At 46.5% G+C, this 24,878-nt stretch overlaps 1 protein-coding gene across 1 annotated transcript in view; it reads right to left on the reverse strand.

Annotated features, from left to right (window-relative positions):
• Positions 1-1,876: 1,876 nt before the first annotated feature.
• The window catches only part of MARCHF4 (membrane associated ring-CH-type finger 4), a 109,244-nt gene continuing 86,242 nt past the window's right edge, over positions 1,877-24,878 (reverse strand). Inside the window, exons 3-4 of the mRNA XM_003254053.4 lie at positions 21,685-21,877; positions 1,877-3,673 (exon numbers count right to left, since the gene is read on the reverse strand). Of these exons, the coding sequence (XP_003254101.1) occupies positions 3,306-3,673; positions 21,685-21,877 (561 nt within the window). The 3' untranslated portion in view covers positions 1,877-3,305. The remainder of the gene's footprint in view (positions 3,674-21,684; positions 21,878-24,878) is intronic.

The following is a 24,878-nucleotide window of genomic DNA, read 5'->3' on the forward strand; positions in this document are numbered from 1 at the left end:
GATGACCTGCACATCTGAAAGAGGGCAGTGATCTCTGGTCATCAGTGTGTACTTTTACCTTGCTTCCCAGAGATGCATATAAAATATAAAACCCCAATTCATTCATTTCTGTACCCATAAATTCAACTCCCCAAGGCACTGGGAAATTACCATCCTGTGGAGAGTACCATGTTGAGTGGAGAAGTCAGAACTTGACCTTTCTTTTCTACTCTGTGATTGACCTTGTGTGTTAAAGCATAAGTTGAAAGAAGAGGAGGTGTGTCTCCTAGATGCTGAAGGTACTCTTGCACTCTTCCAAGACTGTCTTACTCATTCAAAAATATTCATTGAGAACCTACCGTGTGCCAGGTACTGCTGTGGGTCCTGAAAATACAGCAGTAAACAAGACAGATGAGGTCTTAGTTCTCTTGGAGCTTGCATTATCAAGATCCAACAAACTCCAGCATCCTACAAGAGTTTGTTATTAATTGCCTCTTCTTCTTCAGTACAACATATTCAAATGATGACCTTCAATGGCTGCAAGAGTCTAAAGAGCCTTGTGAACCACCAAAGAAAAACAACATCATGGCCACTATAGTTTTGATAATATGCATATTTTGTTCTATTATAATACCTTTTTTTCTTTTTTTTTTGAGACTGAATCTTGTTCTGTCACCTAGGCTGGAGTGCAGTTGTGCAATCTTGGCTCACTGCAACCTCCGCCTTCTGGGTTCAAGTGATTCTCCTGCCTCAGCCTCCCAAGTAGCCGGGATTACAGGTGTGTGCCACCATGCCCGGCTAACTTTGTATTTTTAGTAGAGACGGCATTTCACCACATTGGCCAGGCTGGTCTCGAACTCCTGGCCTTAAACGATCTGCCCACCTTGGCCTCCCAGAGTACTGGGATTACAGGCATGAGCCACTGCGCCCAGCCTTTTTTTCTTTTTAGAATTGGGGTCTTGCTATGTTGCCCAGGCTGGCCTCAAACTCCTGGACTCAAGTGATTTTCCTGCCTCAGCCTCCCAAGTAGCTAGGACTAAAGGATGTGCCACTGCAACCCACTCTGTAATACTTTTTTGAAAACAGATAGTCCATATAACACATCGATAGCCTCCATAAATGTTTAATTAAACTGAAAGGCCTGTTCCTAGACCATACTGAAAAATAAACATGCTTCCTCTGCATGGTTTATTTGCACAGTGTGATTGGTTTTCATTTGTTTGTATATTTTCATTATGTGTGTTCTTCGGTCTCTCTCCAAGTGTGTCTTTCTTAACTCTCTGGATTTTGAGCTTCATCAGGGAGGAACCTTTCTAAGCCTATGCACACCCCACTGATGTCATTGCCTGACCCACAGCCAGACCCAGGGTGAGAGGGCCAGATTAAGTTGAAGGGAATAAAAGATCTTGTCTGCTTCCTCATAATATGTCCAAGCCCTCTCATGAGGCCTTAACATGGGTGCTGTCCTCTGATAGTCAAAGGACACTCTCAGGGCAATGAGGTCCTAACACTCCTCTCCTGTGTGTGGCTTTCCCAGCCTCTGTGAAATGACCAGATGAAGTGGAGCTCTCCAAACTTCCCCCAGCACCCATGGTCTCTGCTTCTAGGATTCCTGAGCAGAATCCTTGGGAGAGCCTGGGGCCAGAAGGACTCTGTCTGCTAGGATGCCAAGAAGAGGCCAGGAGTTTACTACAGATTCACACACAGGCACACAGAAGGGAACATCCCTGCCTGCCCTGCCCCATCCATGCCCTCAAAGGAGAAATGAAAACATGCTTGATTTCTTGTGATGAGGGAGAATCTAGGGATGGAGCAGACACAGGGAGAAAGAAGGCTGTTTACACCACAGAGGGAGGATAGGGAAGAGGAAGAAAAACTCGCATATGGAAAGGGACACTAATGGTAGGGAAAGAAGTTTTATTTTCAAGCTTTTAAGAGAATATTACAAACAACAGAGAGTTTTAAAAAACCCTAAAAACTAGTTTAAAAAAGTACTTGACAGTGTCCTTTTAATACCGGATGACGCGGCCATTGTGCAGTGACAACCAGAAACTTTGCAGGTGAACACCCAGTGGCCTTCCCTGGCAGGGTCCCCAGAGCGAGCAGGAGGGGTCCAGGGGTAGTGCTCCCTGCCAGGCACCCTTGGGCCCACCTGGCTGCACAGGAAGCAGCAGGGAGCACGAAGCACTGAGCATCAGCCTGACTGCCTCTTTGGGGAGGGTTCCAAGCAGGGAGGGTTCCAAGCAGCAAAGAATACTTAGATTGGGCTCTACTCCACTCCTTGGAGCACACTGGCCAAGCTCCTCCCAACCACTGCAGCTGCTCTCTTGGAAGCCCCTAGGTCGGGGGTGCCCTACCATGAGGGGACTGGGTCTGTGCATGTGCCAAGACAAGAAGGGGCTGGCATTGCACATGTCCTGGCCATGGTGGGGTTGGGTAGTTGGGAAAGTTGCTCCAGGATTGAGAGCTTCCAAAGCTGAAGCCACAGCAGCAGAACTGTGCTTGAAATATCCACTGGAAATCTGTACTTTTCTCTAGGGGTGTGTGTGTGTGTGTGTGTGTGTGTCCTGTAAACATCTTTGAACCAAATCACTATAAAATAAATTAACAAGGGCACAGAAAGACACCCTTTTCCAAACCTAAGCCCTCTTTTAGCCCACCTGAAATCGGGAGTTCCATTTGGAAGTTCCTTCCGGAAGGAGACACACTTCTCCCTCTGGCTGCCCACACCAGCATCTCCCTCCCTGCGCATCCCTCCCTGACCATCCACCCCACCATCCCCACAGCCATTTGTCAGCGAATCTTGCCCATCCAAATGAGCCCAGGAGCCCCAAAGGCAGTGTGTCCCTGCCAGCTCACCTGTGCCTCCCCCTTTCCTGGCTGCCTGCAGAACACAGCCCCAGGAGAAACAAAACCAAACAGGGCGAGAGCAGAGCAGACCACAGATGCTTTTCCTCTTGGCCCCCTTGGCCTCCGGCACTGCCACCAGTCACACAGGCTTTGCCTGCCCTCAGCCTCTGCTTCTTCGCGTACCTTGCCTGCAGGTGCATTTGGGGCAGGGTTTTTCTGTTGGGCCAGGTTCAGCCTGTATCGCGCTTTGTTGTTGAGTTGGTGTTGGTTTTCACTGCTGTTGTGGAGAGTGGCATTGACTGATTGGAAATAGCAGAACTGCTCCTACCAGCCTCACTCCCACTCTGGCCCAGGGCTCCCGCCAGGCCCCCCACCCTCTGCCTGCTCCCTCTGTTGGCTCTGGGGGTGCCACTGCACCCCCCACCCTGCTCTGGGCCCTCAGTGGTGGTCATGGCCTTCCTCCCGGGCCTCTGCTCTCACACTGTCGTGACTCTCATGACCAGCTCTCGGCTGCTGCCTGGGGGACTTCGCTGTTCATGAGGTCTCAAGTGACTCAGGATGTGCAGGATGGTATAAGCACAGTGGTGATGGGACAGAGGGCCTGAGGGGTGGCCGGCAGCCTGGGCAGGGCCCTGCTCAGGGGCAGGGGTGCCTGCGGTCTCCTCTTCCGAGGAGGGGATATTGGCCTGGGTGGATGAGGAGGTCCGGGGGTTGGTCCTGCCTCCTGCCTTTTGATCCTCCAGGTCTTTTGTCTTGTCATAGTTCAGCACTTTCCACTGCTGGTTGACGGCCTGCCACCGTTTAAAGATGCGGTACACCGAGGGTCCTTCGTGGATGATGAGACCTGAGGGAGCAGGGAGAGGAGAAACAGAGGCCAAATGAGAGGAAGTGGGTCACTGCCAGGAGACCACAGTCTCTCTGAATCTATGCAAGTATGGGCATTGGCTCCAGTGCTGAGCCATGGGAGGACCATCCCCAGATTCCCAGGCTCAGCGAGTTCCAGTAGGCAGAAGGTGGAGGGGCCACCAGGCCAAGTCCATGAAATAGTTGAGCACCTTCAGGCAGTGCCTTCGCCCACTTCTACTCCACCCCACCCCCTTCCTGCCTTGACAAAATCCAAATTCATCCACTCAGGCATAATATAAATATCTTTTCCTCCCTCTATTATGTATCCATGGCACCCAGTCCTTAGCAGATGTTGAATGAATTGTGTGCTTTTAAAGCACCACAAAAGAAAACCCATGGTTTCTCCACACCTGCTAAAGGTTGCTAGAAATCCCACTGCTTAACTCTTTGCATGGATACCCCAGTACTACTGAGACACAAACAGGCCTTTGATGCAGTTACATCTGCCAGAGGCAGTGATAGAGTTGGAAACAAGCTACATCAGGCAGCAAGGCAAATAAATAATCATTGTGTGCCTACTGTGTGCCAAGCACTGGGGATACTGCAGTCAGCAGGACACCCTCTGAGAGCTTACATCTTCATGGAGACACACAATAGATGTGTAAACAAACCAATGTGACAATTTCAGGTGCTGACAATTGCCTTAAGGAAGATAACCGGGGTTAAATAGCCACTGGCTGCAGGCTTTGAGATCCTGTTTTAGCAAGGGTGGTGGGAAAGGCCTTTTGGAGGAGATCATATCTGATTTGAGACTTAAGTGATGAACAGGAGAGATCCATGCAAAGATCTGGAGAGAGAGCACTTCGGTGGTAGGAACTCCAAGTGCAAAGGCCAGGAGGTGGGAATGGAATGAACAAGGTCAGAGAGAAGGACAGTGTGACCAATACAGTGTAGCAGTGAGGAAGTGGAGGGAGGTAAGTTGAGCAGAGGCCAACGGATGGTAGGGTCTTATAGGCCATGGCTAGGGATTTGCATTCTATCCTGAGTATAATGGGAAGCCATTGATGGTTTCAGTAGGGGGAATGATGTGATCTGATTCACCCTTCATAAAGCCACCTGTGGCACCTGTGAAGAGGGCCAAGAGAATGAGTGGAAAGCCAAGCAGGAAGCAGTGATGTCATGCAAGTTGGAAATGGTGATAGCATTGACTAGGGTCATGGCAGTGGAGCAGTGAGAAACTGCTGGAGTCAGGCCATGTGCTGGAAGTAGAGTTGAAGACTTGCTGACTAGCAGGGTAGGAATGAAGAGAAAGATCTGGACAACTGCGAAGCTCTTGGCCTCAGCAGCTGCATGAATGGGGAGCCATTTCCTGAGAAGTGGAGGGCACCAGGGGCAGGCTATGGATTTGTGTGGTGGCTGCGTGACCGGATTCGTTTCCTATTGCTGCAGTGACAAAATACCACACATCTGGCAGCTTAAAATGGGACGCATGTTTCTCTTACAGTTCTGGAGAACAGAAGTCTAAAATCAATCCCACTGGGCTGACGTGAAAGTGTCAGCAGGGCACCTTCTGGTTCTTTCTGGAGGCTTTGAGGGGGAAGAATCTGTCTCCTTGCCTTTTTTCAGCTTCTAGAAATTGCAATTTCTGCCTCGTTCTTGCATCGCTCCAGCCTCTTTCTTCTGTTCTCACCTCTCCTACTACTCTTCTGTCATCAGATCTCCCTCTCCTTCTTGTAAGAACACTTGTGGCTACATTTAGGGCCCACCTGAATAATCCAGGATACTGTCCCCATTTCAAGATCCTTAAATTAATCACATTCGCAAAGTCCTTTTCCATATAAGGTAACATTGACAGGTTCAGGGATTAGGACCTGGATGTCTTTGGGGCCCATGATTCAAGCCTATCAGAGTGATTACTAGCTACATTTTGGTCATGGTTAGTTTAAGGTGTCTGATAGAAATCTAACTAGAAGTGTCAGATGGGCAACTGGACATATGAGTCTGAAGCTTAGGGAGAGGTCTGGCCTGGAGATAGAAGCCATCATTGTAGAGGTAGAACTTGAAGACTTGGAAAAGGCTGAGACCTCTTAGGGGAGAGAAGAAGGCCAAAGACAGAGCCCTGGGCTTCAGGTGTTTAGAGGCTTGGTGGAGGCTTTGGTGGAGATAGGGCCAATGAATGAGGCTCAAAAGAAGCAACCAATGGAGTAGAAGCAAGACCAGCAAGTGTGGAGACCCAGAAGCCTAGGGAAGGATTCAGAAAGAGTGCAGTGACTCTTTACAATGTTATCAAGAGGTCAGCTTGAGTAAAATGGGAAATGACCACCGGTTCCATGGGCACAGAAGGAGGGAGAATGATAGAAATGACAGCGAGAAAATCAGGTAGTTCTCATCCAAGTATACATATATTCTTTTTTCCCATGAAGTCATCAGCTAAGATAGAAGAGATAAGAGAGGAAGTGTTAAAGATTTGTGGAGAGAGGAGAAGGTGGGAAATAATTATCTCGGAAAGTAGGAGTGTGAATTTACAAGGGAGATGTGGTAGAATTAGCTCACTGTGTTAAGTGTCCATTTGAGATTTGTAGCCATAAATCTGAAGTGGATCTCGTTACTGGTTGTGTGATTTTTCTCCACCCCTTCAAACTGCTTGCTCAGGTGCACATGTGGAAGAAGAAGAAACCTGCGTTTAACCAGGGTAAACTGTTTCCCTGGGCAAGCAGACATGAGAATTATATGTACTTGCAAGAGAGTGGTTATCATGCTGGACCATGGAGCCCAGGCTGGGGATGAGAATACGAAAGGTATAAGGAATAATGAAAAATGGAAAGTGAGAGAGTCAAGGCCAAGTCTTTATGAGGTTAGAGGATTATTGGAGTCAGTGAATGGGGGTAGATGGTAGGAGAGTGGGATGTTTAAATCCAGATTTTGGAAGTGGTGTGGTTACTATCAATTATGAATCTAGGATGTGACTATTTGATTGGGGCTGAAGTGTGCTGGAGGAAAAGATCTTTGGAGCAGGGAATTGGAAAGACTATCTGCATCAGCCATCCTCAATGCTATCACACCAAACATCCCCTTTTTATAACAAAAATATTTTAACATCACCATTCCTATCCTGAAATGAAATTCATAGCTACTATGTCTTTTAAATTAATATAATGCCCTAACAGATAATATAAAATAAAAATAATAAAGGGAAATCTTTTATAACAAAACAATATACATTTCAGTGAAAATGCTACAGTACAACTACATTAGGAAACAGACAAATGAACAAACCCCAGACATTTCCAAATGCCTCCGGGGGACAGGCCCATCTCTGCCAAGCACTGATCTATGTAGTGCTGAGGACAGGAGTGGGGGGAGTGTATGAGCAGGTGCATGAGGGTATCTGAGGACTGAGTAGGCGGCCAGCAGCCAACAGCATCCAGAAGGGAAAATGGGTGGTAAAGAAAGATGCACTACAGCTAGGCGCAGTGTCTCGTGCCTGAAATCCCAGCACTTTGGGAGGCCATGGCAGGTGGATCACCTGAGGTCAGGAATTCAAGACCAGCCAGGCCAACATGGTGAAATCCCGTCTCTACTAAAAATTCAAAAATTAGCTGAGTATGGTGACATGCGCCTGTAATCCCAACTATTCAGGAGGCTGAGACAGGAAAATTGCTTGAACCCAGGAGGTGAAGGTTGCAGAGAGCCGAGATCATGCCACTGCACTCCAGCCTGGGTGACAAGAGCAGGACTTTGCCTGAAAGAGAGAGAAAGAGAGAGAAAGAGAAAGAAAGAAAGAAGAAAGAAAGAAAGAAAGAAAGAAAGAAAGAAAGAAAGAAAGAAGAAAGAAAGAAAGAGAAAGAAAGAAAGAAGAAAGAAAAAGAAAGAAGAAAGAAAGAAAGAAAAGAAAGAAAGAAAGAAAGAAAGAAAGAAAGAGAAAGAAAGAAAAAAGGAAAGAAAGAAAGAAAGAAAGAAAGAAAGAAAGAAAGAAAGAAAGAAAGAAAGAAAGAAAGAAAGACTTCAAAGGGGCTGAGGCTTCTGAAGCATGAAGGAAGAGAAGTAGTTGCGAGTGGTAATGGAAAGCAAGAAGCACATGGGCCCTACCTCCAGACCCCACAAGACACAGTGTATGGGGGAAAGAACAGCCGCCACCAGTGTGAGGGAAATGGTGTTCTCAGGACACAGCCATGCTTCAGGTAGGAAAGCTGGAGGGAACACACAGAGAGGAGGTTGCTAATGATGGACCATGAAGTGCAGGGAGGCATGGTGAAGGGCTGGGAAGACGGGCTCAGATGTAGGGATAAGCTGAGCAGGAAAGGGACGCTGGTGCAGAGAGTGAGGCTGCCAGGAGCTGGGCCCTGTGATGGTGGGTGAAATGATCACATGGTGGGCTTCATCCCACAGCTACTGAGGATCCAGGGGAGCAGCCGGCTTGGAGCAAACAGCAATGAGTCACCCCAGCCTCCTGGTGCAAAACCTCAGAGCCTCTTCAGTCTCCAACAGGTTGCAATTCTCGGAGACCAGAGCCACCCGCAAGGCCACTTTCTCCTCCAGTGTTCAAACTGTGTTTGAAATCATGCCTCACTCAACAAGTCTTCAAGGTTCATCAAAAAAGAAGTAGTCTCAGGGGTTTCTAGCCCTTTGTTTGGATCACACTCCTTTGAGGATCTAATGAAGGGAAGGACCATCTCTCTGGAGGGGAAAGAAGACAGACACTCAAATTGTCCTTGTACTAAATCTCCTGAAGATCACTTGTGGACCCTCTGCTCTGGCCTGATAGATGCTGAACAAAGAGATTTCCTTGTTGTCCCACTCTCTCACCCTCTCCCAATTGTACCAACTCCCATCATCTCTGCCAGTCTTTGGAATGTGCCCTTGGCACTGAAGCCATTCATCTGTCCATTTATCCCACAAACCTTGTTCGAACATTGCTATGCTCTTTTCTCCAAACTGTAAGCCCCTCGAGGACAGAGCCAGGTCTGGTTAATCTCCAGCAGCTAACACAGCACCAGGAGTGTAATGGTACAGTGGAAGAGATGAGGTCTGGAGAGAGAGAAGTGGGATCTTCTGAAGCCCCAAATTCACTCTTTCCAGTAAGGGACATTACATTTGATTCTTAATTAGTTTCTTGATCAGACAATTTTGTCCTGATTGAAGAGTGTGACTTAAATTTCTGGTGTGAATGCTGCCTTCCAATTATCTAACTGTCTAGTGTTCAGGAAGTAGTTAAACCATTTTAATGGATAGTTGGCTGAAGGTGAGGAAGGTGGACCTGTTTTTCTAGATAATGCTTGTTTGGCAAAAGAGGGAAAAGCACAAACTACCTCATTCAAATCCACTCTTCACAGCCCTTCCTCTGCTCCCTGCTCTACAAATTTCTTATTGATTTCTTGGGTGGCAGCATATCGAAGAAACAGGGGAAGATGACTGGGGTTCATCTGATAGGAGCAGGTGATGTGGCCAAGGTTGAAGAGGTGGGAAAAAGGGAAGGGGGATGGGAAATGACAGTGGATAGGGAAATAAACTAGATTCGATTAGGAAGAAAGGCTGCTGGTGAACAGAGGCAGAAAAGTCATAGGAGGAGAAAATGGGAAATGAGGGGGCATAGCAACATCAGAAACCCAACAAGTTTTGATTAAGTCCTTTCTGGTGTTTTAATACTTAATTTAATGGTTTTCTAGTGCTCACCTACAATGTACCCAACCCTGGGCTGTATCTGTGGGAAATCCAGTTCTAGAAGAATTGTCTCCTTCGTCTTTCCAATGTCTCTCCACCTTCCGGGGCTCTTCTTCCTCATAAAGCTGCAAGCTCCATGGGTCATCAGAATCCCACCCCCACTCCATGTCCTGCTAGTGGCCTGGGTTAAGTGACATAAAAGTTACTGACAACTCTAGAACACTGCTTTTCACTTTTTTTTTTTTTTGACAGTGTCTCTCTCTGTTGCCCAGGCTGGAGTGCAGTGGTGCGATCATGGCTCACTACAGCCTTGATCTCCTGGTTCAAGCGATTCTCCTGCCTCAGCCTCCCAAGTAGCTGGGACTTCAGGCACACACCATCATGCCTGTCTAATTTCTGTATTTTTTATAGATACAGGGTTTTGCCATGTTGCAGATTGGTCTCAACTCCCGAACTCAAGCAATCCTCTTGCCTCAGCCTCCCAAACTGCTGGGATTACAGGCATGAGCCACTGCACCCAGCTGCCTTTCACACTCTACTGTGCATCAGAATCACCCAAAGAGCTTGTTAAGACAGATTCCCAGGCTGCAATCTTGGAGGCCTACTGGCTTAGTAGCTCTGGGCTGAGGCCTGAGAATATGCATTCCTAAGAAACCTCAGGTGAGGCTGATGCTGCCTGTGTGTGGACTGCTAGGCTAGGAAATGGTTTTTATTCCTCACAGAAGATTCTAAATTTTGATCACAAAAATTGTTATACGTAATTTTAAAAAGTAATCTACTTCCAGATGTCATAGACCTGGAAATGGGAAGAAATGGAAGAAATAAATACTTCCTCTCCTAGACCCAAAGATCTTTGTGCCCCACAACTAAGAGTTAACTTACCAGTGAGTATGTATTAATATTAAGCTTTCAGAGTGTTTGCCACTTACTCACCTTGCGGCTTTAGGTAAGGGACTTCCTCTCTCTGAGACTCAGTTTTCTCATCAGTAAACCCTTCCTCATAGGGTTGTTATGAGATTAAATAAAGTAATGAGTCCTGCGTGCCAATACCTGGTACTGTGCCTGGGACACATGTAACACTCAATGCCACATGATATTGACTATTGTGGGGGAGATTACAGGACACAAGAAAAGTCCACTCATCTCTCTTCCTCTTTCTTCATTGGCAACCTTGTCCCCAACACAAGTACCTGCTCTTTCATCTCCTGACTCCCCAACCCTCAGTCAAGTCATTGTTTATGGATGAATGACATGCCAGAGGTAAAAAGCACTCTAGAGACCAACTGATTCTCATACTAGTGCCTCCTCTCCAACCACAGAGAGGCACTCTCCTTCCCCGCAGAATTCCCCACTGTCAGACAGCTATGGAGTGAGGCTTAGCAGTGTCTCACTCTGAGGTCCTACCATTACCAACCACCCATCTTCCAGATTCCACTCCTCCAGTGCCCAGCCCTGTTAAGAACCTGGACCAAAGCACATATCAGGCAAGGGTTGAAAGAAATGAATATAACCAGCTATTTTGGGTGGGTTCGGGGGGTACTGCTGGGAGAGGCCAGGTTGACAACATCACTGCCTGCCCACGATTCTCCAGGGTGCAGCTTTATACTGGACACAGGTATGGCCAGGCTACATGTCACATGAGCTATTCTAAAATTACAAAGCTTATTATAAAGTTACCGTAAAGTTACAAAAGTAGTTTATTTAAGTAAACATGCCAACACCTTTCTATATCGAATCAGAGTTTTGTCTTTTAAAATCTCAAGTATTGCCCTTTGGAAATAGGGTATTTACTCCTATTGGGTTATCCCAGTTCAGAACATTTCTGGAAATTGCTCAGTGGGGTTGGCCTTCGGTGACAGAGATGGCTAACAGTCCACTAAAATCCACACTCCCTTTCCTTGGTATAAAGTTGCCACTGAAAAGTTACATTTTCTAGCTTTTTGCATCAAGATGAGACCAGGTGACTAGTACTGAATGTGACCACAAGCCAGGCCAGCATTTAAGAAATGGGTCTAGGGAGCACTCATTTAATTTGATTTTATAGAATAAGGTTTTCCCAATAAAAATAAAAAATAAAAAGAAAGAAAAAAGAAATGGGTATTGAGAGAAAACGTGTGCAGGGCTGGGGCAGAAGATGACTTACTCATGCTCTCTTCAATTTTCTATTAGCCGGAGGCAAAAGACTCAGCAGCCCTAGGGGCCTGTGGAGCCCAGAGATGGAAGGAGCTCGGGACTCCAAATTGCTGTGTGGAAGAGAATCTCCTACTGCTCAGGAACTTCTATTGGGTTAAACCACTGACACATAGGGGCTTATTTTTTTATATCTGCTGAAGGTACCCTAACTAACATACCTACAGCTCTAGGTTGGGGCCACACAAGAAAAGAAGTTTGTGGCTTGATGGCATGTTTCATATTGTCCCCAAAATGTATTAGCTGGCTTGAGCATCCACCTTATGTATCAAATTGGGGCTATTTCTAGTCACAAACCCACTGCCAACAGACAGGCCACTCCTGAATCTGTTCTGTGCCAAAGAGAGTTCCCAAGAAATATTCCTAAAATATGTTGAGCTTTGTCAGCACAACTGGGATAAATGAGGTGCCTCTCGAGGGGTCTCCTTGGAAAGGGACAGTGCTCATTTAGTGCATCTGCTTCTAAATCAGTCATCTTCATCTCTAAGCATCCAGCCACTTGGCTATGGAGATTGGTGGCTGTCACAGGAGGCCCCAGGTGGGTGGGAAGGAGTTAACATGGAATCTAGAAAACCAGATAAGCAACATGCAAGTAACAGTACGTGGATGGGCATCATCTCGCCAGTTTCTACAGCTGCTGCTTCTCATGTCGGTTTTGTGGCCCAGCCCAACATTGCTGGGGATGCCCCACGGCCACAAGTGTCAGCCTCTGCAAGCCCTGGTATCTCAGTGTGGAAGTGACATCAAAATCCTGGGATGTCAGACCTGGAAGGAACCTGGAGGTTGTCGGGTTCACCCCTCTCATTTTATAGATAAGGAACTAGTTGTAGAGAGAGGGAGTAACTTGTCCAAGGCCATAGAGGTGATTAGTAGCTGATATTGTTTGGCTCTGTGTTCCCACCCAAGTCTCATCTTGAATTGTAATCCCCATGTGTCAAGAGAGGGACCTGTAATCCCTACATGTCAAGGGAGGGAGGTGATTGGATCATGGAGGCGGTTTCCCCCATGCTATTCTTGTGATAGTGAGTGAATTCTCACAAGATCTGTAAGTGTTTGGAAGTTCCTCCTTCATTCTTCTCTCTCCTGCTGCCTTGTGAAGAAGGTGTCTCCTTCCAGTTCTGCCATGATTGTAAGTTTCCTGGGGCCTCCCAAGCCATGTGGAACTGAGTCAATTAAATCTCTTTCCTTTATAAATTACCCAGTATCAGGGAAGTTCTTTATAGCAGTGTGAAAATGGACTAATATAGTGGCTATTCTGGTCTTCAGACCTAGATCTGCTTCCTAGTTTCTTGTACTGCACTAGGCTGCCTCCAACAAATGTTCCAAGTTTCCTAATCAGGAAATTAAAAGGTTTTAGAGGTAGAGTCATTTATAGCTAGGAGGGGAAGAAGGAATTTTTGTAGCATATATATGTTTTGTAGTTAACATGGATTAAAATTAGGTTTGAAAGAAAAATGTTTGTACAATCCTGCTGCCCCCACCCTCTGCCTATCTGCTATAAAATGAGATTTAAATTCCTTCATCTCAGAGGACAGGGGCCAGGCATCTTTAAATCACTGAAAAGAACCTTAGGGGACCACACACAGAGGAAGCTTGAAAAAAAAACTTTCTATAATTTAGCCGATTACCATATTCTACTGTTTTAAAGCTTTGGAAATAATCTCAGGAACATTCCTTTCCTTCCTTCCCCAAACCCATTTCAATCACTAGTTAAAAACAAACGTGATGAAGAGAGCCTCATTTTTGCAGAGTTGACTATTTGATGTCCAATCTTTTACATCTGTGGAGTTAAAAAAATGGTTTTTTTTTTTGGTGCCAAAGCCCTTAATTAATTTGCTCTTGTTAAATCCTAATAACTTGACCCACTGGAGCAGAGAATGCCCCATTTCTTTGCTGGGAGGCTCTGTCAGCTCCTCTGCAGCAGAGGACAGCGTCATTAGAGATGACAGAAGAGGAGGCAGGTGGAACGAGGACATTAGATGTAATCAGATCTTCTCATTGAGGGGACACGGGTGAGGGAACAAAGAACTTTCAAGAAAAAGCACTGCTCCAAATAAGAGCAGACTTTTAATGACCTGAGGACACAGGTTTGGGTGATCTCTATATCTAGGCGGTGGCTGCATTCTGATCATAACAGTTTCGGCAAACCTTTCTTGAGTGTTCCTTCTGAGGGGAATCCACCCTGATCAAGTGCTTCCTACCTGGTCCCTGATAATTACAAGGACACACTCCTTTACATTTGCCACAGTGCCCAAACCTCTGAACCGCCCTCTGATGATGGTGTTATTATCCTATTTCATAGACAAGGAAAGGGAAGCAGAGAGAAGTGCCAGTTCCTCAAGGTCACAAGGTTAGTAAGAAGCTGAGCCCTGGGCCATTCTGTAGCACGGCTTCCACTTGGGAAACCCACCACTCTGGCCTTTGTGACTCAGTCCTTCCTATTGTTTTCTCATTCTCTATCTTCACCCATCCCTTACTTGGTTAGTGTCCCCTAGTCCTCTGTCCTCAGCCACCTACTCTCTGAGCACTACATTATCTCATCAAAACCCACAGCTTCAAACACCTTTTATTGTTCACTTCCAAATCTGTCTTCAAGCCTCATTATCCAACTGCCTACAGAAACCTAGGCATCCACCAGAGATTTTTTTTTTTTTTTGAGACAGGTTTCACTTTGTCACCCAGGCTGGAGTGCAGTGGCATAATCATAGCTCACTATGACCTCAAACTCCTGGGCTCAAGTGATCCTCCTGTCTCAGCCTCCTGAGTAACTGGGACTGCAGGTGTGCACCACCATGCCTGGCTAATTTTTTAAATTTTTATAGAGATGAGGACTCACTATGTTGCCTAGGCTGGTCTTGAACTCCTTGTTTCAAGTGATCCTCCTGCCTTAGCCTCCCAAAATGCTGGTATTAGAGGCGTTAGTCACCATGTCTGGCCTACCAGAGATTTTTAACCCTCTTTAATCACCAGCCCCAACCCCATCAGTCACAAAGCCTTGTCAGAATACGACCAATGCCCTCAACATGTTCCTCTATGTGACAGGAGGGGACCACCTGTGTGCTATAAAAGGCCTTTCCCTCTTTCTACCCTGACAAAGAGACGTCTTCTTGGTACTGCCTTCTCCTCCTTGTATTCCATAATGTACTCCATGTGTCTTGTTTATCTTCTACTACAAACTCTTGGCTTAGAGAGGCTCTTGCCTCTCTGCCTGGATTTTAGGCTTAAGATAGTCCTTTTGTTTTGGTGCCTTTGCCAAGGACATACCCTTTTGTTGTCCTTTATTCCATCCATTGCCCATCCCATTCTCAGGCTCCACTATGGTGCCCATTCCCCACTCAAGTCACACCCTGGGACTCTCACTCTCCTGAGAGGGACCCAAACAACCCTATCAAATCTACATCCTAAGTACCTCTCAAGGTCATCCCTATACTTCTTCCCCACTGCCACTGTGTTGCATCTCTTTATTTCTTGCTTAGCCTATTACAAGCATTTTCCAACGAAGTCCTTCCCTTCCCAATTCTGTCCACCTCTGACCCATTCTCTCCATAGTTGCTAGAGTTCAGTTTAAAATGCACATCTGTTCATATTTCCCCATTTGAATTAGAGTTCAATTTAAAATGCAAATCTGATCATATTTCCTCATTTGAAATTTTATCAATGCCTCCCCACCACCAATGGGGTCAAATCTGAGTGGCTTAGCACATGACCCATGACTCTGTGGGATTTGGCCTGGCCAACTTCTCCAAGCTCCTTGCCCATCACCCACCTCCCAGCCTAACTATTTGCATTGAGCCATACAGACTGCCCAATATTTCCTAAGCATACCTGGCTCACTCATGTCTCTGCACCTCCATACAATGCTAGTTCTTTTGCCTGAAATACTCTTTCCCCCTCTTCTGGATGAACTTTGATTTGTCTTTGGAAACTAGCTCAAGGATAGGGTTCCTTCCTTCAATAAGACTTCTTGGACTCCCCCAAGAGAGTCAATTGCTCTCTGCTCTGCTCTACCTTCCTCTGTACCATGAACAGCCCATCCTGGATTGTGACTTATTTGTAGACTATGAGCTCCTTGAGGGCAAGGAATTGTGTCTTATCATCTTTTTGTGAATGTTCTCTAGTTTTGGGAACAAAACAAGGTAGCAAACAAAAGCTACTGAAGGAATGGATATGACCCGCTCCGACTCAAGTTCCTCTTTCCTGGGCTCACACTCATTCTTATGTTCAGACCTCAGTCCCAGCTCTTATTATATGGGGTTCAGTGATTACCTTGTTTGCCTCCCTGACAAGAAGAAAGATTCTTGAAAGCAGATGACTCTCTCATTTGAGTGTATATACCCAGGTTCCTCTGAATAATTTCTTTTTTTTTTTTTGAGACATGGTCTTGCTGTGTCACCCAGGCTGGAGTACAGTGGCACCATCATAACTCACTGCAGCCTTGATCTCCTGTGCTCAAGCAATCCTCCTATCTAAGCCTCCCAAGTAGCTGGGACTACAGGTGCACACCACCACACCTGGCTAATTTTTTTTTTTTTTTAAGAGATGGGGTCTCCCTATGTTGCCTAGGCTGTATCAAGCAATCCTCCCAGTTTGGCCTCCCAAAGTACTAAGATTACAGGTGTGAGCTACTGTGTCTGGCCTGAATAAATATTTTTAAATTAATGAATAAATGGATTCCCCAAGTTCATGTTAACTAGATTTAGCTTCTTCCACCTGAAGAACCTTTCATCAGAGTGTCTTATAGGGAGATAAACCATCAAATTTCATCTCAATTTCTCAGGCTTCTCTCTCAATTGATGTCAACATAGCACAATCAAAAAGGAGATGCAACAATGGCTAACCTCCCAAACCCTGAATATAGGACAGGAGCAGCTGGGGCTCACTGAATTTCTGATTGTTACCAGCAGTTATCATGAGGGTCAAAATATTACTGGACTGATTTCCCCCCCAACCTGCCTCCCCAACCAAACTCTGCATTTGCAATTTTACGGAGCAATCAGAGAAGAAATAGATAGTAGAAAGAGCCCTGGAATTAGAGCCAGAGGTTCTTGGTCCAATCCTCTGCTCCACCATTTTCTTAGCTGTGTGACTTGGAGCACAGTTGCTTTAAGCCTTTCCTCACCTGTTAAATATGCATCCTAATACTTATCCTGCTTATCTTTTGGAGCAAATCGGTTTCTCTCTGTTCTTGCAGGGATGTCACAGTTTGTTCCATCCAAAGCAACTTACGTTTGGCTTTCACAGTGGCATGCATTAGTCTAGAAAGTTAGGACCCTAAGCTAAGAGATGCTTTGTCTGTTGAGGCGGCTTGTGTCAGTAATTGTACAACCGTCTGGTATAACCAAGTCTAAAGACATCATTCTCAACGCTGGAGCTGTGCTGTATCAAATAGGGAGCTCAGACTTTCCTGGCAGTCATTTCAGGCAAAATCCTTTGGTAAGCACTGAGCCATTCTCCGAGAGTCACTGCTCTGGAGTCTTCTCATTGACCGCCAAGAGCCAGTCAGATGGATACAGGTATGGATGGGGTTGAAGCAGCTCCATGAGCAGCAAGCAGACAGTATCCTACATCGCATCCTCCTGGGTTCCTGGCAGGGCATATCTGCAGAGCTGCTGTTGGCTTTCCGTGAAGTTTCTGCTTGGAGTCCCTCCCACTTTCATGAGCTGTCCCTCAGCACACCGCTCCAAAAGGAAAGGTAAATACATTGTGAACAATTTGTTAAAACCATCCATTTTATATTTACTCATATTCTTTACTATCTGTGGCCATTTAACAGTCTTAGGGAATAAACAAATTGTCCTTGGTATCTGAAATATAAAGAAAGTCTAGAGACTCATTGTAGCAGATGGTTTGTTCCTCTTCTCTTACTTGGCCTTCAGAGCCAACACAGGGCCAGACTCGTTTTCTTTTCTCCTGATGATAACATTTTTATCTCAGGTGCTGAATTGCTCCACCCATCCAAGGAGCTTGGGCCTATGGATATTGATGCTTTTCTGTCAACGTTTTCCTCAACCAGCATTTCTTGAGAAGATGCCCCTCTGCTGAAATCCCTTCTACTCTCTCTCTGCCAGGGCACCTCCTCTTCCTCTTCCCACTCACATTATCTTCTTCCACTCTCTCAGGACTTCTGGAAGGGAAGCTTCCCCCTTTTTCATGGAAGCAAACTAACTTAACTAACTTATCAGGTTTTGAAACTGTAGAATGCCTCAAATGTAAGATAGATGCCTCCCGTGGCTCTTGCCTTTGTTTCCACCTTCGTGCAGCAAGAAGACCATGCTGCGCCTCCTTCTGGCAGTCCCAGCCAGGTCTCTGTTCCCTGTTCTAGCTTCTGTGTCTCTCATTGGTTCAGTAAATCCGGTTTGGGTGGCCAGAGGTCCAGGTTCATGGATGGAGGCAGGAGGTGATGGGAGAGGGGTGATGGGGACATTTTCTCCTTCTCTCAAAGCAAACTGCACCCTGGGTTGGCATTCTGGAAATTTGATGAAGGTGGAGTGTCGGCTGTGTTACAGCATCACTTGAGTTGGGGGCAACCCCTGGTTGATGGGTGCTTTACTGGGAATGCCTGCTGGGAGACTGTGGCTTTGGGCTTCCCCAAGCACAGTGACCTGAACTGAGTTTGACTTCTGTGGGAACCCTGGAAATGATGCTCAGGTGGACCCTATACCCATGGTTGTGGGTCTCATCTTCTTGCTCCTGAGCTACTGTTTGGGAGCCAAGAGAATAGCCGGGGACTAGGATGTGGAGTGCGGTGAGGACTCCCTGCAGAGGTAAGCCCAACTTGCCATCCCAGAGGCTGTGGTTCCTGTCCTACATTGCCCTGAGTGAATCGAATGCCAAGTGTGCTCTCTGGAAGTCCCCATGAGTCAGAATGTCTAGTTGAGCCTAAAATAAAGATATCCCTGGCAGGCATTGCAGGCTCTACCCGATTCTTCCTCCAGAGAGCCCTTAAAAAGTGGATATTTTTGCACCAAATTGTACAGTGTGATGCGTTTTCCCTCTACTGGACAGAATACTGCACAGAAGGAGAAGTTGAATTTCACCCTCAAACCACCATCATCACTACTGGTTATCATCATTTTACCATCATTAAAATCCCCATCATTGCAACCCCAAGAACCTGTTTGTGGATTCCTGCCAATGCCTTGCACCTCCCACTCTCTTGCAAGATCACATATTACTCCTTTTTATTTCTTCTCCCAGCATTTTCCCCTGTGGACAACCTCTCCTATGAAAACACTGAACTGAGAGTTCTACTCTGCTGTAGGAGTCGGCCTAAGACAAACGCTTCTGTTTCAGAATTTTACAATCTGAAAAACAGGAAGACGAATCCTTGCCCCGCAGTCATGCTCTGAAATGGTATAGGTTCTTATTATAATCAATGCAATGATAGAGCTGTCTGAACTCCTTAAAGGTGAGATGGTCTAAATGTCAATAGATCTCACCGCTTTTGGATGACACTGAAAGCAATTAGGGTCCCTCTGCATTCCCTCTCCCATCCCATAGCTGTCTCCAAGCAGTCACTGGCTTGTCGGCACAGAATGGATAAATTATGGCGTGCTTTTGCATCTTGAGCTATTATGTTTTCCGAAGAAAGGAAAACAATGAAAACTCTCAATATTCAGCCCACTCTGCTTCTCCCAATAAACTGAAGGACTGAGTGCCACATGTGTATAAGAAAAAGAATTAGAGAGATAGAAGTGTGCCAGGGAAAAGGCAGGCAGCTAGAAAAAAGCCAAGAAACAGGAGGAGGAGGAGAGATGGCACAGAGCCCTACTCAGAGAGAAACACCATGAGAAGGAGAGACCAGAGCACCAGGCCAGGCTGAGCGGGAGCGCTGGGAGGCTCAGAGCCATGGGGAACAGACCTATGCGTGACAGCCCCCTTGTGAGTAGGCCCAGGTGCACTCAAAGTCACAGGTGGCATCTGTAGGTTTTCCATAGGTCACACCATGGGGCTCCTGCTATCTGGTGCAAGAGAGCTAATGGAATGAGCACTGGGTTGTGAGTCAGGACACCTCGCTTTTAATCCCAGATAAGAACCTTGAGCAGATTATTTCCTCTCTCTGAGCCTCAGTTCTCTCAGCTGCAAAGCAAGCAAGCCAGACTGGTCGATGACATGGTCTCTTCTATATTCAATTCGGTCTTCAAATCTGTACAGCCATTGGTGGTAGCGGGTATTTATGCTCCTCTCTTTTGTCCGTGCTCCCTCCAGGGAAGGAACTTACTTCCCTGACCTGTTACCCTATTGATATTGGGCTTACTGATGACTTGTGTTAGCCAATAGGCTGTGGGCAGAAGGGACAGTGCACTAGTCCTGAGCAGGCGTTTTGAGATGCTTTGCAAGTTTCCACCAAGCCCCCTTGTGCTCCTGCATTCATCTAGGAAAATAGCACACCCAGTAGTCTCTGCTCCTTTAGTCTGGGTCCCAGCATGAGGAGACACTCAGAGCAGGCCTGAACCCAATGCACAACCAGAAGTTAAGCCCAGCCAACCTCAGCAGAACCAAAGCCATCTCCCAAATCCCTGAATGGGAAATAAATGTTTGTTGTAAGGCACTGCGATTTGTGGAATTGTTTGTTACTGTAGCCAGTGCTGACTAGCTGACTAATACATCATGTGACAGGAAAGCATGTCTTATAGGACACATCAGAGACTGATCTAAAGCCTGCCTGAAGGAGAATGAAGGGCAGCTAGAGGGGCCCCTCCACTGTTTCCCCCTTCCATGCCAGAGCTGCTGTAAACCTCCATATGGAGACACACCTGGCTTTTGGCATCAATAATCCAGGGCTCAGCAGGAGTAGGAGGGGAGTTTGGCGGGAGGGGGAAAGAAACTAGAATGCATCAATGTCAAATTGCTCCCCATTCATAGTCCTCCAAACCTGGGCTGTCTGCTTCTCTCACTGCCTAGGTGCTATAATTAAAAGACTCTTGAACTTGGAGTTGATATATTGGTTTAGCTAACGTGGAGAGACAGCAAGATGGCTTAGAGAAGTTTACAAGTTCCAGCATCCCTGGTCTCTGGCTGCTGCAAACAGTATGTAAGTCTCCAGGCTTTTCTGATCCCTAATATTAAAGAACTCCAAAGAAATTCGCACAAACATCATCCCAGCCAAATTCTAGCTAATAGATATTTTTCTGCCAAACAGAGAAGTGTAGCATATTTAATACAATATACACGCTAATAACACCCGGAGAGGATAACTGTGGAACTCTAATGCTCCCAGGACTGTGACTTAGGGGATAACCTGAGAGTTCTAGGGTGGGATGTCTGACCAGCGCTTTCCCACCTCCTTAGCTGCTTGGACCATGTCTCCAGAGTCAACAGCCACAATCATCTGTTGAGGGAGGGAGGGGAAAGACCCAGCCCTCAACCACCCAAACTACATGGCAGAAGAAAGGAAGAATATAAACTTGCGGGTGGGGTCAGGGAAGGAGTAGGATGTAAAGCAGGGGTTTCCAATATTTTTTTTTTCTAAAACACTGAAACCTTTTAAACAAAACTTTATCTGGAACAGAAATACATGTAAATAGATAAAAGAACAGAAGCCATGATGAAACAGGAGTGAGGATTTGAAGCCCCTCTGTGCAGCATTCCTTTTCCATTCCCTGGTGTGATGGGGGAGCCTGGAGCTGTGTGTGAGGCCCCAGTACTACACAAAGCTGGAAAACCACTGGACTAGAGAAACTCAGGGCATTGAAACAGGCTTAGAGAAAGCTGGAATAAGGCAGGGAGTGGGGGCAGATTCAACCATGGCTCTCTCTAGGCAGTTTGTTGTGAAGAGAATGGAATGAAATGGGCGGGCATCCCTTGTCATGCTTGGCAGTGTAGGGTGCACAGTGGAGAGGAGGCCATGCATATCCTGCTTGAGGTGCATAGACCAACAATTTTTCTCAAATCCTCCTAGAGGCAAGCCTCATTTTTATCTTCATCTGTGCAAGACAAGTTTGTTTGGGAAAGATCTAGATCTTCCTTCTTTTCCCTGCCTCCTCCCCCTTCCCATCCACCCCTTAAATCCAAACCTCTGGCCTCTCCTGAGCTCCCAGGTCTCAAGCCTGGGGCCATATCTGCTTCAGCCTCCCACAGTGGGGGATCCTGAGGGATCTGCCCATCCCACAAGCACATGGTTCCCCACTTCCCATGGAGACAAACCCCCAGACCCACCTATGCACACCACGTCCATGAAGCCATACATCCCGTAGCAGATCTGGAAGAGAAGGTCTTGGCGCTGCCATCTTGCCGAGGGGCTGAAAGTTGACCAGATGAGCCAAGAAATACTGGCGATGAGGAAGAGGGAGCCCAGGATGGCGGCTGCAACCTGAACCTTCTCAATGACCGTCAGAGAGATGGCCTGCCACTGCAGGGGAGAGAGTGGCCAGTTAGCAGTTGCTTGGATGCCCTTATCCCATTCCCAACCCCTCTTCTGTCTGCTGCTCCAACAGCTCACCTCTGATTTAGGATTTAAGCCAGGGCTTTCCAACCTGTGGTACAATGCACATTTTGCAGGTTTCTGAATTTCACATTGAACTTTTGATGCAGAGGAAGTCTCTGTCACACCAAATGATCACAGTTCATTGTAAGGAGGGGGCTCTAGGTGGGCATGGCTGGAAAGGAAGACCCTTAGACTTGATTATGATATACACAGAGAAATGGAGGGAACAATGAAAATGCAGAGCTAGTGAGGGTGGTGTTCTAGGCCCCCAGATGACTTATTTATTTATTTATTTATTTATTTATTTATTTGAGACGGAGTCTTTGCTCTGTCACCCATGCTGGAGTGTAGTGGCACAATCTCAGCTCATTGCAAGCTCCACTTCCTGGGTTCACACCATTCTCCTGCCTCAGCCTCCCGAGTAGCTGAGACTACAGGCACCCGCCACCATGCGCGGCTAATTTTTTTGTAATTTTTAGTAGAGACAGGGTTTCACTGTGTTAGCCAGGATGGTCTCGATCTCCTGACCTCATGATCCACCCACCTCGGCCTCCCAAAGTGCTGGGATTACAGGTGTGAACCACCGTGCCCGGCCTGCCCCTAGATGATTCTTTTCAGAGAAACACAGTCTATTTTCTCACTAATAGGTGCTGAGAGTGCACAGGCTTTTTTGTTTTTTATTTTTATTTTTTCTTGCTTTCTACAACATCACCTTGCATGCCTCTTAATTTATATGCTAGAGATTACCAGTTCAGTAGACGAGAGAATGAGATGTAGGGAGAGAGAAGAAAAACAGCTTATAATTTACTGAATGTATATCAACACTATTATTTCATTTTTTAACAGAAAAAGCCCTGTGCTTATAGCAGTATTGACAGATGGGTTAAAGGCTAGGGTGTGAGTGAATTTCGACTCTGAAATTCTATGATTCTATGGCTGGTCCAGGCAGTACAGGTCTGAAGGAGCCAGGAGTTAGATTTTTAACTTGCGGTTTATTCATGCACTTACTCAAGGAATATATATCGAGTATTTTGTATGTGCTGGCCACTATGCTAGCTGTTGGCAATGAAGCCCTAGGTGAAAACAGACAAGGTGCCTGCCCTATGGAGCTTATAGTCTAGGGAACTTAGACAACAATATAATTATTTGCATATGCAATTCATCAAGGGTAAGTCAGGGAGGAACATGGCACAGTGAGAGCCGGTGATAGGAGGATTCAGCTTCCCAGAGGAAGCAATGCTTGAGCTGACCAAGTGGTTACTAGGCAAAGAAAGGAGGGAAGACTGCTCCTGGCAGAGGGAAGAGCATGTGGAAAGGCCTGTGCCAGAAGAAAGCATGGGAAGGATAAAAGCCTGGGAGAAGATGAGAGTGGGTGGAGTGGAGACAGCAAAAGAGTTTGTGGGGTGAGACAACTGGAAAAGGAAGAATGAGAGATCACACAGAACCTTGTAGAATATGCAGAGACTTTGTGCTTTGTCCTAAGTGTAGATGTGATGATATGAATGGTTTTAAGCAGAGGACTGACACGATCAAATTTGGGAAGGTAGGGGGAAGGACACCTTTCGACTGGACAGATGTGCATAACACTCTGCAAAGAACACCCCCAGAAAGCATTTCACTCTGAACTCTGAGGAAAGGCAGACTGCTTTCCCTCCGCCAACAGGGAGACCCAGATGGAAGCATTTGATTCATTCTGGCTGCAGCTGGGATTGGCCTGGCCAGTGGCCTCCAGGGAATTTTAACCGTTGGGAAGCATTTCACTTGCTGGTCCAGACATAGGACATCATCCTCTACATTTAATTAAACAGATGGCCTCCATTACAGGTAATTGGGCCTTTACATTTTCCACTGCTTCCCCCCGCCTAGGGTTACACATAATGAAAGGATTTTCCAGAAGATGACTTCATCATACAGACTTCTTTCACGCACAACAAATGCTTTTTCCAGGGCCTGCCCTGCTGCCTGGAAAGAGGGCTTCTGGCTGAGTTTTTGTTTCTACCGTTGAGGCATCCGTCATCCTCACTTTCTCCTGCTCCTCTAGACTTCAAAAATGCCAAATATAGAGGCACAGAAAGCTTCTCTTCATCCCTAAAGCCCCTTCTACCAGCTCTGAAGCCAGCTGTGGAACCTAAATGGGGCTCCTGACTGCAGTGTGAAGCGTGACGAAGGAGCAGGGTGGGGTTCTATGGACAAGGCACTCTTCTCCTATCTGTCCCATATGAGGCTCCACAGAGATGAGGGAGAAAGCAGAGAGTGAGTGAGCTCTGAAAACTCACAGGAGGGCTGGGAAGGGGAGATGGGCACCCGGGGTACCAGGCTGCCACCAGATCCCCACTCTGATCTCAGTATCATGAGGTTTCTTCATACCCTGAACTCCCATCCTGCAGCACCAATGAATGGAGAGACAAGGGGAAGAGCACAGAGACTGGATGTTGTGTGTCTTAGAACAGGAAGGGGCACCGACTGAGGGATCAGATGACCCAATCCTGATTGGGCTCCGCTCCTACACACTGAATATGACCTAGGAGAAGTCAATCAATCATGAGGACCCTCAACTTTCCTTTCTCTAAAATAGAAATAGCTGGTCTTTCCTGCTTCCTAGAGTGTTATGTTAAACGAAATCACTCTTAAACCAGTGCTTTGAAGGGCGTTCTTAATGATGTTTCAGCAAAAATACAGATCAGCATGTCAAGGCAGGGATATTCCCAAACGTGCCTGTGCAGAAGTTAAGACCTGGACCCAGGAGTCAGACCCCCCACATCCACTCCACCACTCGGTAGCTGTGTCACCCCGGGCACATTGCTGGACCCTTCTGTGCCTCCATTGTCTCATCTGTAGGTTAGGAAAAATAATAGTGCTCACTTCACTGGGTGGTTTCCAGGACTAAATTATACAATATATGTGAATATTTAGAACACTGACTGGC

Source organism: Nomascus leucogenys, chromosome 22a (genome assembly GCF_006542625.1).
Source record: "Nomascus leucogenys isolate Asia chromosome 22a, Asia_NLE_v1, whole genome shotgun sequence".
Taxonomy (NCBI): Eukaryota; Metazoa; Chordata; class Mammalia; order Primates; family Hylobatidae; genus Nomascus; species Nomascus leucogenys.